Genomic DNA, 17,751 nt, shown 5'->3' with positions numbered 1-17,751 from the left:
TCAGAGGGACATAACTGAGGGGGGTGTGGAACAGCCAGCATTCCCAAGGGAATTCCGTGCAATGCAGTGTGAAGTCGTCTAGGGCACTCTGTGGTAGGTGCTTTCAGCTTGTCCCCTCAGTGGGACACTGCTAAGGATACCCCTATCCTAAACAGGATAAATGTGTCTGATGGGATTCCTCACACAAGATCTAAGCACTAACATATGTCTGCAAGATCAGGACTTATATTGTATTTCTTTATGGGCAATAGTATTATTTGCTCACCTTAGAAATATATGTTGCAGGCATTAATTATATTTAGGAAGCACATGCTAATGAACTGACATATTACTTTTAAGGAGTTAGATCAAAATAATATCTGATGTGTTGTACTCTTAACTTCTGGGTAACTGATCTAGCTGGAGGGGAGCTATCTATCCAAGAAGATTGCGGTCTAATTTTCTACTGTGAGTAGGTTACTTTTCTAAGTTTCCCACTCCCAAGGTTACAAACATTTTTGTTGACACTTTGTTGACCTTTTTCTTGTTGTGTACCTATACATGCACAAAATCTACATGAAGGAGAACACATTGGCGTTTAGTTGGGAAAAAAAAATAAAGGAATTGAGGCAAAGTATTAAAGAAACGTCTTTACTGCCTCACTGAATTAAACAATAATATCTCATTTTTCTCTCACTACTTTTAAATATTTGTTTATAGCAAGAGATACTCTTGTTTGTGAAGAAAACCAGAATTAAATTATTATTAACCCGATCTTTTTCAGCTTTTAGTATGTCTGTCAGACATGGATCTGACTGCTTCGGTGTGGGAACCTCTGTGCCATGTCCATTGTAAACCTCTGTCTCTAACAGTGACTGGAGTAGGTTGCTTGAAGTAGCAACAATAATTCCACCTTGTTTCTCTCAAGGTTAGATTTCTTTTTTCTTTGGTGAAAGGATTTTATCTTTTCTGATAATGTGGAAAGCATTGCTTTCTCCTCTTCATGTTGCTCTCATTTTCAAAACAACTCTTTTTGAAGTTTCAGTGGCTTTTTTAAATTGCTTTACGTTTAGCGCGTGTCTGCTTTGCAGTTAGTCAGTTTTTCCTCGGTGTTTTAACTTCCCTGCTTTTTCCAGGTGATTTAGCATTGCGCTCACATAGCCTCCTCCTTTCTGCAAAGATGCTGGAAGAAACGGTCGGGGCAAGCCGTTGCGCCTCCGCCTCTGAGGGCGCCCGGCGGCTCGCCCCGCGGCCGCCCGCAGCCCGAGCCCAGCTCCTCGCCGGGCCGCTCCCGCCCGGCTTGGCCCGCCCGGTCCCGGCCCCGGCGCCCCGCGGCTGCGCTGGGAGGGAGCGGCGTTGTGCAGGGGTGCTGGGCGAGCGGCGGGGTGCCGAGGTACCGGGCGAGCGGCGTTGTGCAGGGGTGCCGGACTACCGGGGTGCCGGTTGGCGGGATGCCGGTTGGCGGGGTGCCGGGCGGCACGGCGCTGCCCGCGGTGAGCGCTGGGGCCCGGTGGCTGGCAGGGGCCGGGCTGCGAGGGGTGCCCGGGAGCAGCGGGGGCGGGGAGCGGCGGGGCGGGATGGCCGCGCCGGGGGCGCTGCGAGACCCGCTCCCCCGCGGAGGAGGGGGCGGTGCTGGCCGGCGACGGAGCCGCCTCTTCCCCAGCAGCTTCTCCCGGCGGGGCAGGGCCGGCCGCCCCTGCAGCTCGGCCGTGCCACCCCTTCCCCCCGGAGGTCGCGGGGCAGAAGATGCTGTGCCTCCCAGTAGCCTTCCAGTTGCTGCTGGTGCTAGTGTTGTGCAGCCAGGGCACGGAGAGGTGTCCTTCGTCCTTCTGCGAGTGTTCCGACTGGGATGACTACAAAATCACTTGCAGGGACATCCACTTCATTCCCAACCTTCCCGAGGACACCCAGACCCTGTGAGTACATTGGGATGGTTTAGGACAGACGCTAGCCCGCTGTGAGTATTCGGATTTTGCAAACAGGAGATGCTCTGAGCGAACGCGCTGTGGGACGAGGGAGGGAAGCAGGGAGTGCTGTAGCTCTCCTGGGCACTACAGCCATGGGGGGGACTCTCTGCGGGTCAGGGGGACATAGGTAGGAAAAGGGACTGTGAAGCTTTAGGGAGATATGAGGAGGTGATTGTCCATTGGGCCTTAAAAGTTTGGGGAGGATAGGGGAAAATTACTTACTGCGCTGTCTGTGGGCAAACCGAGTGGAAGGCTGGATTCTGTGTGGCATGCCCATAGGGGGTGAGGGGAGCAAAGGATAGATCAAAAATAGTATTGTAATTAAATAAAGAACAGATATTGCATGTGCTTTCTCACAAACAATTCCACGAAAGCTTCTGTGCGCTTTCAGCTTCTTTGCCAAAACCCGACAAAAAGAATCTGTGGGAACTGAGAATCCCAATATACTGTCTGGGAGACGAAGTACTTCAGATAAACAAAAGTGTGGAGTATGGGATAAAGCAACAAATTAGGAGCTTGCCAAAGTGATAGAGCAATCCAAGTACCTAAACCTAAGTGTTTAGTACCAGTACAGGCAGCATAGAACATCTTGTCTGGGTTCCTACAGCCAGCCCTTAAGGCTGTCCTGTGTCCTGTCTGTCAGCCCCATAGAGATGGATCAGATAAATAAATACTGCAGGGAAAGCGAAATGGCACCAGTCAGCTGTAACCAAGCAGCTGAATTGCTCCTGGCTTTTACTTTGTCTTGTCAGGCACAGAAGGTTTCTACTCTCCAAGAGAAGGTTCACTTTTAACTAGATTACTTTGTGATAAAACAAACTCATGCTCAGTTAATTGCAAGATAAAATGGTAACAGGTTGATTTGTTTATGTCTTGGTAATGATTCTCAGGACTTCGTTTGAAAATATGAGCCATAAGTTATTTAAACTTATTTGAATGGACTTCTCAAGATTTTTTTAACACCTGAAAGTAAAGGCTTAGCAAATTGATCACTTACCTAAAAAGACAGGAAAAATTATTTCTGTTGTTTCCATTATTTACTCATGCTCTTAATTTTTTGTATTATTAGATTACAGTATTTCGGTTGATAATATTTTAAATTATATGGGGTTTGGTTATTATACTTACTAATATGTGGTTTATTTGGTTTGAAATTTCAGTAATGTTACTATATGTAACACATAGTATGTTCTCTGAAATCTACCATGACAAGCTAGAAAACAAAGCAGCTTCAGTTCATAGGAGAAATACACCTTTGCACAGACATTTAAAATAGTTAATGTAAATGAGTTCACAAAATGGTATTGCATACTTTCCTTGAAAAATGCTGGCATGATGGCTGAGAAGTACCTCTCTACATACAGCTTCACAAATAAAGCACGTTGGCTGCTGGAGTTTTAGTGTTTTAAACACCTGTTGTAATGGGGACTCTAAGATCATAAGCCACTGTTTCTAAAATACAAAAACAGGCATGGAAAATCTTATTTCCGTGGAAAAAGAAATTAACCAAAAAATGGATGAATATTTTTCTGTTTATTTTGGGTGTATTTTAATCATCTGTACCAACTGAGGTGACAGTTGCAAACTTCTCAAGGAGTATACTCCCTAGCATAGTCATTAGAAGACAAGGAAAAAAATTCCAGGTAATGACAATTTTGATTTTATTGTGTATAGTAGAAAAGGTAGAACGTATGCTGTATAGTCTGTTTGATCTGCAGATCAATGGAAATATTCTCTAAGGAAATAAGGGAAACAGATTTTTTTTTTAAAAAAGGCAATTTTTACTTGTTTGCAGTTTTCTGTCTGGATAAGGTATATATTTTCTTTCTGTGCTATTATGTGAATTGCTGAAGTCTGGTGGGCTGTATCTAATTTTGTAGTCCCTTGCTCTTGGCAAATGACTTAATCCTTCTGTCCTTCCGTATGTTAAACAGGAGTCATAACAGGTACTTGTATCTGGTTTTCATTTTGAGTGCTTTCACATGCTTCAGACTGACTGACTTGCACATAGAGAATAAAATAACACAAAGAGTTTTCCTTAGAAACTGTAAGGTGTGTGTCCCTGTTTCTGTCATGTTTTGTATCCTTCTGCCTTACAACAGGCAACTGTTCTGAATTCAAGACAAAAGATTCCAAAATAATTGAAGTTTCTGTTAACCTTAAAGAACAAATGAACGCTTCTTTAAAGTATGTAGCTGTGCATATCTGCACATTCTATGTTGAAACTCTACAATTTCCCCCGAATCCAGCAACTTTGTTGCTTTAGGTAAAGTAACTTTGCTTCTTGGTGGTTATGCGTGATCCTCAAGACTGCTGGTTTTAAAACTTTCTTAGGTGGCTATTCAGTTTTACAGGGTTTGTAAAGCTAAGAGTCTGGTGAGTTTAGGAACACTTTGCCAGCATTTGGAGATGATGAGCTCTTTTCAGTGCACAGGATCTTGAAACTCCAATTAAAGTTTCATTCTGCTTATTCAGTCGACACTGTTCTCATTTCTCTACCCTACTTTAAGAGGGTGGTGTAAGCCTTTTTCTAACAAGCCATGCTTATAAGAAATTGCAAAAAGTGTTTATTTCCAAACTCTTTTAGTGGAAAAGTGTCATGAACGTCAGCCAGGAAAGTGCGTTTGTTTTAAACTGGTTTTAATGTATTTGTCCAAATATAGCTAATTCAGGTGCTTATCCAGAATGCCTGAGTGCACAGATACTGTTCTTGAGATGCTTTCTTTTTTTCAGTACAAGATTTTTCTTTTTCAGTGTAATAAACAAAGTAAGTAGAAAGAAAAAGGTTTTTTGTATTACAGGCAAGTCTTGTCTTGTTGCCTGAAGTTAAGGATTATATACTCATATGATACTATGGTAGGAAAGCAGTTCCGAGTGGTATTGAAATACATTACTAAAAATATGAAATTAGATATCAATAATTTTGTCACATCTATGATATTTTTCATGCCTCTCTCTGCACAGCTGACACCCTGGCCTGGTCTGCCACCATCTTACCCCTGCCTGGCCCTCCTTTGCTTCTGGCTTTGCCTCTCCCTGACTCCACTCCTCCTTCCTGCTGCGGCAGTGGCACTACATGCACAGTACTGAAGGGATCCCTGTCCCAGCCCTGCAGCTGGTGGTGCTTTTCTCTTTCACCAGCACAGTGCTGGAGCAGGGCAACAGTTGGTGCTACAACCTCCTCCCTGTTTGGTGGACTATGCTAGTGGAGATCCTGGGCTCTCAGTGCAAGCAGATCCACTAGGAAGTGGAGGGTAATGACTGTGAAAAATTGCTTACGCTTACAGATCACCAAAACCCCAAGGAACCTTTGTCCAAAGACATAATTGCATCACAATGCTTGATTTATTGAAATACCTTTCTTGGCATCATTATGATGAAATATTTAGATGGTATCACTATCCCAGTATCAATTTAGTGCAGTTCCCAATGCTTTTCTTTTTATGAATCTATTATTAGTTGCTTTTAATTATTTTTCCTGTGGCGATAAAACTAATAAAGTTTTGCTTCCTATTTATTTGTGCTCTACATCACCTGCATTCACTTACTAAAGTAATTTCAGCTCCACTTCCCATCCCCAATACCTTCACTTAAGTTTTCCACAACTTAAGAACAGTCATAGCAAATCAGTCCAATGGCTCTCATCTAATGCAGTATCCTGTCTCCAGCATTTCCCTTCTTTTTATTTTCCTTAGGGATCTGCATGTAGAAGTCATACGAGGTACTCTCCATGAACAGTGCCTCAGCTTTCCATTATTTTTACCTGCAGGAAGTTTCTAAACTTGGTGTGGTTTTGTCATTGTAGTAACCCTCAAAGGACTGCTCTTCTGTGTCTCTTGAGTTTCATGTTTTGCCTTGTTCCGTTGCCAGTTGAGCCCATTTTAACGTCCATAATAATATCCTTTGGTGGCAAGGTCCACAAGTTTAATACAAGCTGCAAGAACTCTTTTTTTTTGTTGTTGTTGTTGAAAATGCCACATTATCTGTATCACCCATCAGCAGCTGCATATGCAACATTTTCAGGTCCGTGTTATATCCCTTAAGTCTGCTGACAATATTCTCATCTCCTCCCTATATCTTCTATAGCAAGTCAATAGCAGTGTCCTGCGTTTATTCCTATAAATGTTGCTCAAAGGAATCTCCTCTGCTGCCTAAAATCTATATACATATATGACTGGATGGAAGGCAGCTTCTCCTGAGTTCAGAGCTGTGTGAGTGCTGAATGATTACTCCCCACAGAATGGGTAAGGGTTGAGCCCTCCCTGCGCTTTTTTTTTTTTTTTAAGGGATGCTAATAAGGTTTCTATCCTGTATCCAGGTGCTATTTTCCCATGACCGTTAACAAACTTGGTTGAAATTGGACAAAAGGGGTGGGGTGGGGAGGGGTGCAGTGGAACTGGCAGGTAAATAAACACAAAACCAGTACTGTCTTTAAGAATATGCTCGCTGCATGAGGTATTAAGCTGTGATTCTGCATCTGCTCCAGGATATTGGCCATAGATAGGATACTGCTTTCTGAAAAATGCTCACCCTTCAGGGGCAAGGAGCCCTGATGCATGTCATGTTTACTATGTTGGTAAGGGTGAGCACGTGGATATCAGGATAACAAGGTGTCATGAATCACCTGGTCTGTTTAGTTCCCCATGCTGTTGTCAGCTTTTGATAGAAGAGAGATGGAAACTGTGTAACATATTTTACACGTTTACAATGTGATATTTAGAACTTGCAATGATATGTCCAATATTTGTAAGTACTTATTGAGAAAATTTTTTGAACTGGAGAACAAAATACGTAGGGACTTGGCAGTTTTACCTGTCAACTGCATCACTGGCATCCACATTTTTTATATGCTTAATGAGTAGTTTAGAGCATTTTGAGTTCACAGAAGCTACAAGTAAAATTGAAGGAGATAACGTCTCTACTGTATATTGAAAATAATTAAACTGATATTAAAAATTTCCCCCAAAATCCTACTCTTAGGAATTGTCTGAAATTCAGAGATATTGTGACTTCAGGTAATTCTATCGTGATCCTTTTGTACACTTAATTACTTCAGAATGAAGTATGGAGCCTCATAAATACATCTTCATAAATAACCTTGCAATATAAGCACATAATAATTATCCCTATTTTAATGATGAAGTACCGAGAGTCTAAAAGAACAGGGAAAACACTGACATGGTTAAACAGACAACTGAAGGAAGCTATTAAGGCATCTTTTAGAAAATGCAAGTCATACACAGATGAGGAAATCTTTGGAAACTTGAAGTAATAATGTACAAAAATATTTTTAAGAGAAACTTGTAGTATCATAAAAACTCAGTATAGTCTTTAAAACGCAAGAGAGTAACCTTGTTAAACTTCTATCAAACTGAAGTGTCAGTATGATACTTGCTTGAAACAAAACAAAAAAATTGAATAGAATTAAATTCCCTGAGCCAGGTAATAGTTGTGTAAGAGTTCCAAAGACATTAAAAGACAAAATTGATGCATTACCTACTGTAGTATGTAAATTACTGTTTAAACCAGCTGTGGTGACAGAGGAATGGAAGGTCACAAGTATATCATAATTCTTTTTAAAAAGTTCTTTCGGGAATACCTTAGGAACTAAATGCTGGTACATCTGTCTTCTTTGGAAGAAGAAACTATTTTGATTTTAAAAGCTTTCAGAGATAGAAGTCTTCACAAGCTCCCCTCAGCAGTCTGTTCCACTGCTTCACTCTACTCCTGATGCTATTCTTTGGGTTCTTTCCAACTAATCCACAATTTTCTTGAGATGTGCTGATCCAAAATGCATCAATATCGGTGCTGATCAGGTACTACAAGAAGAATCAGTGTTCCTAAATGTAAAAGGACACATATAGTGAGGTCAGAGAAAGATGGGGATTTTCCCCTGAAAAAAATTAAACTATTTCTAGCTGCTGAAGGATGGAATTAGCAAAAATTCCACCACTTAATTCAATAGATTTAATAGAAGTGAAGTGAGTTTTCATCTAAATAAGAAACAATTGTTTTGTTAGGGTACAGCAGTGACATTAAGACTATAAGAATAGCTGTGCTGATTGATGTGAAGGACCCGTTTTTGCCACGTACTCTATATCTGAGGGGTCCACAGACAGGCTGGAAGGGTAAGAACAGGCCAAGCACATGGCCTTCCTTAATACTTGGCCAGCTTCTCACCTTTTTCAACTGAAGAAATTTCCTGAGCCTGTTCATTAATATATTTTTTGCCTATTTTTTCTCAGTGGATCTCTCTTTCAGTTGCACATCCAGCTTTGCCTTGAGCTTGTATCAGCTTGTATCCACAATGTCTTTCAACAAGGAATTTCACAGGTCGTCTTGTTGCGTGAAGCAACGCTTCCCTTTTGACTTTGATAGTTTTGTGTGGGGGTTGTTTTTAACTTCCTTGTTTTTATAGCTTCACCTATATGACATTTCATTCTTGTTTTTGAAGGAGGAGTAAACAGTCAATCTCATCTTCTCCCTGCCCTTCCTGATGTCTCCTGATGCCCTTCCTGATGTCATCTATTATGTCTCCAGCCATTCCTCAGCCAGAGCAAAGGGTCCCAGGCCACCCCGTATCTTCTGTGGAAACCATTTTATATCTCTGCTCGTGCTTCTTGCTTTCTTTGTATTTCTTCTATTTCTTAGTAAATATGCTACTCCAAATGACAATATCAGTGCTTTACAAAGTATTCAAGGTACAGACAAACCCTAAGTTTGTACAGTGGCAGAAGTATGTTACCTGTTCCTTTCCCAGTATTTTCTAATATTTGATTTGGGTTGGTTTTTTTACTGTTCCTAAGCACTGAATCCATGTTTTATTGGAACTGATGCCAAGATCTAACATAATTGCCAAGATCTGCTCCTGAGTGAAAATTATAAACTCAATAATCCATCATTTTTAATATACATATTTATGTATGGTTTTCCCCCTGTGTATCATTTACATCTATTTACACCAAATTTTCTTTACCATTTTATTTTCTACCACTCAGTCCTATAAGAACCTTCTGAAATTCTTCACAGTCAGCTCTCAGCATTACTAGCTTAATAACTTCCTAGCATGAGTAAATATTGTTACCTTACTCTTCACCCCCTTTTTCTAAGCCATTTATGAATAAACATTAAACAGCCTAAGGAAGTTGGAAGTTCTTACCCATATCTCTGTGGAACTTTTTTTTACTCTTCTCTTTTGTTTCCTATTTTTAACCAATAATTTATTTGGAGTTTATTTATCCAAACTGTCACAATCTTGGAAATTAACTAGACTTTTTTTTTTTGCCTTAAGGGAGAGTAGGTTTTCCCCATGTATTGAAGTGTCTCCTTTGGGATGAGAAAATGGCATAAACTTCTTTTTAACATGTAAAATGCTTACATAGCATTTATGCATGCTAGAAAATAACAGAGAAAACTAATTGTTAAGGAAGATCTAAGTAAAGACACAAATGAACATACTACCTTAGAAACTGTTGAATGTGCTCTCTTTGATCAGCCTCAAAACTTAGATGTATGTAGTTGTATATTATCTGCCTTATCACAGTACTGCAGTACCATGTTCACTGTCTTTGGTGGTTTATCTAAGATTCTAAGCCTGTAGCATTGTACAGTCTGAAACAGCATTGCTTTTGTTACCGTTAATAAAAATGTCATGGATGCTGACCAGCATCTGAACCAGCATTTGTTGGTTTCCCTCATCCTTCACTGAGGATTTTAGACAATCTGACAGGCAGAAAAAAAGTCTTTGAAAGGCTGCCACTAGATTGTGAGTACTCTTCTGGATCCTCTTTTAAAAGAGGTTACATTTTGAATGTCCATTTGCATTCCAGTTGCACTTCTCATGCTGTATTTAGCTTGCATGGTCATCACCCCAAGTCAACTCCAGCTCATTCCTTACATTCCTCAAATAGGAAAAATCAAGCAAGTTACATTCCTTATTTCATTTATTGTCTATATTACTGTCATTTGTGGACCAAAACCCTGTGGGCATTGTAGAAGGACGGGACAGGGATGGTTCTTGCCTCCAAAAGTAATGTAGGACTGCAGGCTGATATAGAGAACCATGGGCATCTGGAAGGCTGTAGAAAGCTGTATATTTATGTATATAATATGTGCACATTTCTGGTTATGGTTTTTTTGCCTAAGGTAGAGCTCTGCCACAACAGTAATTTATAAATGAAAGTCATTTAAGCTAAGCAAATATGAAACCAAAATTACTGTTTGTGTGTGTTTTCAGTAGAAATTCAAGCAGTTTTGAAGTTCCTGTGTAATTTTATTTTTAAAAGTCCTTTGCTGAATCTTAAGAGTATTATGATGAATGTTTCTTTACATTTCCCTATGTGCTTCTAATGTCTGTCATATGTACAAAGAATTAGGTTTCAGAGATCTTTCTGAATGTTAAAGTATCTCTGACTGTTTATAAAGGCCTCTGAGTTTTTAAGGCCTGTGTTTTTTTCTGTCACATATGATCTCAGACTTTCTTTGTCTCACAAAACCAGATGTCACTTTTTTTCTCTAATGAAATAGCAGGAAATTTCTTAATTTACATTTGAAATGTAAAGAAATTTATTAACTAAAGCATGCTGTTCTATAATTCCTGCTCAGCTAGACAGATCCCCATCAAACTCCCTCCTTATTCCCAGATAAACATACAAAGATTTCTTTAAAGGGACATGGTTCAAGTGGTCTGTAGTGCAAACAGGACATACTGAACCATTTTCACAGTGCGGGAGAATAGCCTCTGTACTGCAACAACTTTTTAATCCATGTCTGACTCATGCAGAAATCAAGAAAATGAACAAAAAGAAGTTGAAAAAATGCTGTAATCATATAAACATGGCAAGAAAGAAAGGCTAGGTAGAAAAAGAGGACGTAATTTTGGTGGAAATGGTGAAAGTTCTCCTTTTGTGGATCTACGATACCAATTTTTCTTCCTGACCATCAGAAAAAAGGTAAAGCTGTTGCTCGGAGTTGTGATTTCGCAACCAATATAGGTACATTTGTTGAGAATTATACTGGGAGCAAACTTTTTCTTCTGGGCTAGACAAATTTCAAAATTGCCGCCAGGACCATCTCAGCCTCAGTTGAATGTCCAGGTATGACAAAACACTGTAACGGAGATAGCTTCTGAAGAAGTCCTTGAATAATTTTTTTTCTTTGTAACTGAATTTACCCACCAAGAAGGAATAGAATTATTTTTCTAATAGCTATGTTAAGCTCTAGACTTCTGGGTATTTAACTTTTGTTCACTCTGGCTGTGACAGAGATTTCCCCTTTGCCTAGCTTGCATCAGTCCTGGTGGAGGAAGGGAGAGGAGTTTAACCACTCAGAGACATTCTGCAGGAAAAATACATTTCATATAGTCCTAGTTTATGTTACCATTTGTGGAAAATCCCCAATTAAATGGGTAAGGAGAAAACTGCATTTTAAACATGGAGTCTATTTTGATGAGCATTTCCTTTCTGACTAACAGCTCTGAGTTGAAAGCAGCTTGCTTCGTTAGTTCCTGGGGGACAAGTGTGTGTACTAACTCTTTGGAGTGTCATGGAGCATAAAAACTTAATGTATTGTACTGGGTCATCAAGAAATCTCCATCTCACCAAGATGCTGTCCTGAAAGTTGACCAAAAGCAGATACCTAGGGCACAGGGTGTGAATAGTCTTATATACAGGGATCAAATTAGGAGAGCCAAAGCTCTGCTGGAGCTGAGACTAGCAAGGGATGTGAAGGGTGACAAGAGGGACTTCTGTAAGTGCATGGTCAGCAAAAGGAAAAACAAGGAAACTGTGGGTCCACTGCGCAGGGGGGCGAGGGACCTATTGACAAAGGACATGGAGAAGGCTTCAGTGCCTTCTTGTCATGGTTTAACCTCAGTCGGGAACTCAGCCCTATGTAGCCGCTTGCTCACTCCCCACCTCCCCAGCGGGTTGGGGAAGAGGATCAGAAGGGTAAAGTGAAGGTTAAGATAAAGACAGTTTAATAGATAAAGCAAAGGCCGTGCAAACAAGCAAAGCAAACCAAGGAATTCATTCACCACTTCCCATGGGCAAGGGGGTGCTCGGCCATCCCCAGGGCAGCAGGGCTCCAGCACATGTGATGGGGACTGGGGAAGACCAACGCCATCACCCCGAACATCCCCCTTCCCTCTCCTCCCCCCGCTGTATGTGCTGAGCGTGAGGCCACAGGGTGTGGGACACCCCTGGGCTCAGCGGGGGCGGCTGTCCCGGCTGTGCCCCCTCCCAGCTCCTGGTGCCCCCCAGCCTGCTCGCCGGTGGGGAGGGGGGAGGGGCAGAGCAGCCCCTGGCGCTGTGTCACCCTGCTCAGCAGGCACCACAGCATCCCAGGGACCAGCGCTGTCCTCAGCACAAATCCAAACCATGGCCCCATGCAGTTACTGTGAAGAAAACTAGCTCTGTCCCAGCCAAAACCAGCACGCTTTGCACTGTCGTGTAGGGTTTCTTTTCATCTGATCCCAGACCGCCTAGGTCCCTTCACCTAGTAGCGCAGCCGGAGAAAATGAGACATTACCTGCAGTAGAAGATAAAGAGCAGAAGTAGACTGGACATAGAGAGATCTGTGGGACCAGATAGATCCCATATATCACAAGATCCATCACAAGATCATTCTATGCTCTTTGAAAGATCATGGTGATCAAGCGAAGTTGATGATGTCTGTAAAAGGCAAACATCATGCACATCTTCCAGTAAGGCAAAAAGGAGGATCTGGGAAAACACAGAGTGGTGGCCACTATGGTTATTTTTTGTATACAAGTCATTCTGTACCTTTGAACCTCCTTTTGCAGGTGAGATATATATATATATATATGACCAGTGGCAAAACAATTTTCTTTGTGGTGTTCTATATGTCTGTTTAATACTTCCTAACATTCAGTTTCCCTTTTGGACCTCTGCTGAGCAGCAAGCAGCAATTACAGGCACTTAGTGGTCCTCTGATTAGAAACAGCAGTAGCTGGCAATTACAGCCTGTTCTTACTCTTTTTCCCTGTAGGAAGTGAACCCCTTCTGACTGCTGTTTTCTGAAATTTCATGGTCCCATTTGAACTTTCTTTGCAGCTATTTATAGCTTGATAATTCAGAAACACAGCTGTTCTCTATCATATTTGGAGTGTATGCTCCTGCCGTGCAGACAGAACCAGGTAATGGTGCATTTGGAAGGGTGGCAGTGGAGGGACTACATTCTGCCAGGTAGATCTTGTGCCCAGAATTAGTTAACCAGAATAATTAATTGTGGTCTTCATAAAGAACATTTAGGTACAAGCTGAGACTTGTAAGACCTTTAGAATCAATCGTACTGAAAGTATGCCAGTGTTTTAGGAAAGTATTATTTTTATTAGTAGTCATCAGAAAAAAGATTTAGGCATGAAATATTCTTTCACCATGGCTAAGAGGCAAAACCAGAAGAGAAATCTGCACTATTTCTACAGAAAAATACAAAATTTCAATCTTCAGTAGTCACGAGTCCAGAAATTTTTGCCATTATGTAAAGACATAAAGCATAGAAAGCTGGGGATCCAGTGAAAGGTATAGAAGAAAGAAAAAATATGAGTAATAGGCATAAGAGGTTGGAGCAGAGACAATCTCTTTACGGTCTGTCTTACTACTTGTGACTGACAGGTAGGGTTAAAAGAGTTTTCATATTGTGCCATCAAGGTAGTTTAACTCTTTTGAACTATACGTAATTGTACAGTTAACATGCTGTCTCTAAGGATAGCCATGAGCAGGTTGAAGGGTTATGAGTAAGCACTAGACACCAAGGCAACAAAGGGAACCTTGTGGCTGGTGTCTACTACAGGCCACCCGATCAAGGGCAGCTGCTGACAAAGCCTCCTGACTCCAGCTGCAGGAGGCACCACGCTCGCAGGCTCTCATCCTGCTGGGGGGCTTCAGCCACCCCAGCTTCTGCTGGAAAAGTGGCACAGAGAGCTGCAGGCAACCCAGGAGGATCCTGGAGCATGTTGAGGCCAACTTCTTAAGCCAGGTAATAGAGAGCCCCGCCAGAGGGGACGCGATACCAGACCCGTTGGTGGCCAACGCAAGTGAGCTAATCAGAGGTGTCAGGAGTGGAGGCAGCCTGGGCTGCAGTGACTGTGCACGGGGTGGCATTCGCAGTCCTGAGGGACATGGGTCAGGCAAAGAGCCGAGTCAGCAGCTTGAACTTTAGGAAGCAAACTTCCAGCTGTTCCAGGAGTTAGTCAATAGGACCCCCTGGAAAACTGCCCTCAGGGACAAGGGAGCAGAAAGCCAACTGTATCGTGGGCTGCATCAAAAAAGGCATGGCCAGCAGGGCGAGGGAGGTGACTCAGGTTTTTGAGGACCTGAGACTGTACGTCACAATTCTCACCCCTGCTTTGGCAGGTCAGCATTTGACAGTAGTCTATCTGAACTGCATGTGGGAATGTTCCATCACAGCCGGTGACAAAGGCAGATAACTTAGATTATTTTTTTAAAACCACTTCCTGAGGCAGTCCAATGTTCAAAATATAGTCACTTTTTTTATACTGTTTTGAGGTTTTGTAAACCCGTGTTATGGAAAAAACCAAATACTTACCAATTTTGCAAATATATAAAAAAATCTGTATGAGTCAGATTTGTGACAAGTTGCCTTCTTAACTGATACTATCAGAAAACATACTATTATTAGCTTTTTGCAAAACACTCTAAACAATTGCTCAGTAGTTACAGTATTGTGTAAAATTTAAGCTTTTTATTGCCTTTTACAGCTATATCAATAAGCTGTGTTTCTCAATTCAAGAGAAAGCTGTTGTGTGCTTCTGAAGTGTAATGGGTTGGAAATTTAATGTCAAAAGAAAACAATGTAATGAAAACTGACTGCAGTAGCAATTCAAGATTCAGTGGAGTGTAACACTTACAGAATCAGTCTGTTAAACAACTGTCGAAATCTTCTCCAAAAATAGTGTTTTCTAACTCGCCCCTTTTTTTGCTATTAAGTTGATCAAAAGTCATCATCTCTACAGACAAGGAAAAGATAAAAGTGAGTTTCTACTGCCATATCACCAGTGCCTTTTGTGACAACGTGTGGTATTCTTATTTAAGTTAATCTCTTCTTAGAGTCTACAAAAGAACTATTTGAAATCCCTCTGTTTTTCTGTTGAGCAAGCTATGTGTGTAGTTAAAGAATACTGAAGTAGTGCTTGTTTCCACTGGGAATGGGAGTGGCTTTTTAGTTTGTGCTTGTACGGTTCCCAGCACTTGCTGGATTTCTGTGCCATGACACGGGAAATTGAAATGTTACAAATGTACAAAAAATGCTACTGATACACTGACTGATGGGCGATGAAAAAAAATATTTATATTCAATGTTCAAAAATATTATTTTGGTCTTCAGTGGTCTCTCTTGTCCCCTACTGTCACTCGTTCCTGTTCTTCATCTGGTCACTTCTTTGGGTTGTTGGGTGTATGTACAGTAAAGCAGTGCATAGTTTGTAAATAACTTCAAGACCCCTTAAAACAGTTTTTTCTATGCTTCACCATGTGTTTATAAACAAATCATTTCACTTTAACTGAGAGGATAATACATTCTAATTTTTTGGACCTACTGTATGTCAACATGCAGGAATTTTGTATGTCAACAGCAGGATTACAGAAGTAATAGCATGCCTTTTCAAGCAAAATATGTAGGTAAATATAATAACATCAAATTTGAAAGGAAACATTAAAAGTAAAGACTTTTCAAAATGAAGTATTTTGGAATCATTTTATCTTGCACCATGTACATAAAACTGTTTCAGTCATAAACCTGAAAGATAATCAATAAGATATTTTAACGGATTTGATAAGTATAATGGTGTTTGGTAGAAAAGTAATTCATTATTTTAAGAAAACTGAAATCTGGTTTTGGATTCAGAAATAATTAAATACTTTTACAAATGAAACCAACCCAGTGTTGTTTGGAAAATGAACCAATTACAATGAAAAAATTACTTCAGAAAGTATAACCATTTCATATTATTACCTACAGAATATCCAGACATTACCAAAGGCCAAGGAAAAATCTTCCAGTTGTGAGAAATGTGCCCAATGAGTAGGCTGCAAGTCTGTGTTTCGATATTTAAGTGTGACATCTCACCACGAACTTAAGTTGACTTCTCCTCTCCTTATTGGATACGGGAACAGCAGTTACATACTGGGTTTACAGGTATTCTGTGTACCATGAAATGTCTTAACAATTTTCTTTGAGGAATATGAGCAATATCTTAAACTGATGTGAACTGAAAACTTCAAAGGTAGCTCCCAATTTTGTTCAGAAATCATTTTACAGGTATGTTTGTAGGGCTTGCAAACATATTTGCCCCCCCAAAAAAGCAGTTACTTCACTTACTTTTAGAGGTTGGGGTTTTTTAAGGTCAATATTACATAGTAATATTTAGTATTAATATTAGTAGTATTGTTAATTAGTAAAATTACACAGTAATTTATTGTCTTATCAACATTATTCTCTATTCAACTTTACCTTGAATAAGGAGAAAATATTTAAAACAACTTTAAAATGAGGACAGTTCACCAATAGTCCCAATGCTTCTACATAAAGACAAATATCAATGGAGATAATAATTTGTATCAAATTCATATGTTAAACACAATGGCCTTACAAAGACCTTACAAATGCAAGGCAGTTGTGTATGGTTTTTATAAAGACCAGTTTTGGTGTGGCATAAGTTGAAGTATGACTTGTCACCATTAAAAAAACCAATACCCCAACACTTCCCTTTAAAACTTTTAAATTTTGTTGGCCTTTGCTTCTTTGTCTGAGCTAATATTTGGTATTTGAAAAATAAATTTGGAAAATTGAGGGCAAGTGATTTCATGATATATCAAGTTCAGGATTTTACTGAGTCACATATTTAAAATACAACTTTAAAATTAGCATTTATCTCGTGCCATTTCTTAGGATATACAACTGTGTCATTGCAAGGGTATTATTTTCATTAAATCTTTCACAGAAATTTGTGAATGCATATTGAAGTGTTATCTTCACTGTGATTGTCTTAGTGTGACACCCAAAAAATACTTCTGTTGTTTGCATTTTGTATGGCCACCTTCATTTAGCACTGAAATGTATATTAGGCAAAACATTAAGCCACTACTGAGTTTTCTGTTTGTTTTTTCTTCAAATTTTAGTGGTACTGTTATGGTTTTGCCTGGTAGGCCGGTGTCTTTCAGCAGTTCTCTGTGTTAGCACAGTTCGTCACAGGATTCTTCCTTACCACGTTTTTTGCAATTCTCAGTATCTCATGTAATCTTAGAATCGTAGAATCATTTAGGCTGGAAAAGATCTTCAAGTCCAACTGTTAACCCAGCACTGCCAAGCCCACCGCTAAACCATGTCCCTGAACACCACGTCTACACTGTCTGTTAAACACCTCCAGGGATGGTGACTCCACCGCATCCCTGGGCAGCCCGTCCCAGTGCCTGACCACCCTTCCCACGAAGAAATTTCCCCCCTACCCAATCTAAACCCGCCCTGGCGCACCTTGACGCCATTTCCCCTTGCCCTGTCGCTTGTTCCCTGGGAGCAGAGACCGACCCCCCCTGCCCACAGCCCCTGTCAGGCAGCTGCAGGGAGCGACCAGGCCCCCCCAGCCCCCTCCTCTCCAGGCTGAGCCCCCCCAGCCCCCGCCCGGCTCTGGACACGCTCCAGCCCCTCAGTGTCCCTCTGGCCGTGAGGGGCCCAGAGCTGAGCCCAGGGCTCGAGGGGCAGCCTCACCCGTGCCGAGCGCAGGGGGACGGGCACTGCCCCGGCCCCGCTGGCCACGCCGTGTGGGACA

At 41.1% G+C, this 17,751-nt stretch overlaps 1 protein-coding gene across 1 annotated transcript in view; it reads left to right on the top strand.

Annotated features, from left to right (window-relative positions):
- The first annotated feature begins 1,722 nt into the window (after positions 1-1,722).
- The window catches only part of TSHR (thyroid stimulating hormone receptor), a 69,295-nt gene continuing 53,266 nt past the window's right edge, over positions 1,723-17,751 (top strand). Inside the window, exon 1 of the mRNA XM_056347275.1 lies at positions 1,723-1,895. Within this exon, the coding sequence (XP_056203250.1) occupies positions 1,726-1,895 (170 nt within the window). The 5' untranslated portion in view covers positions 1,723-1,725. The remainder of the gene's footprint in view (positions 1,896-17,751) is intronic.

This window comes from Falco biarmicus, chromosome 7 (assembly GCF_023638135.1).
Source record: "Falco biarmicus isolate bFalBia1 chromosome 7, bFalBia1.pri, whole genome shotgun sequence".
NCBI lineage: Eukaryota > Metazoa > Chordata > Aves > Falconiformes > Falconidae > Falco > Falco biarmicus.
The sequence above is the reverse complement of the archived record's forward strand: the minus strand, read 5'-3'. Positions and strand labels throughout refer to the sequence as shown.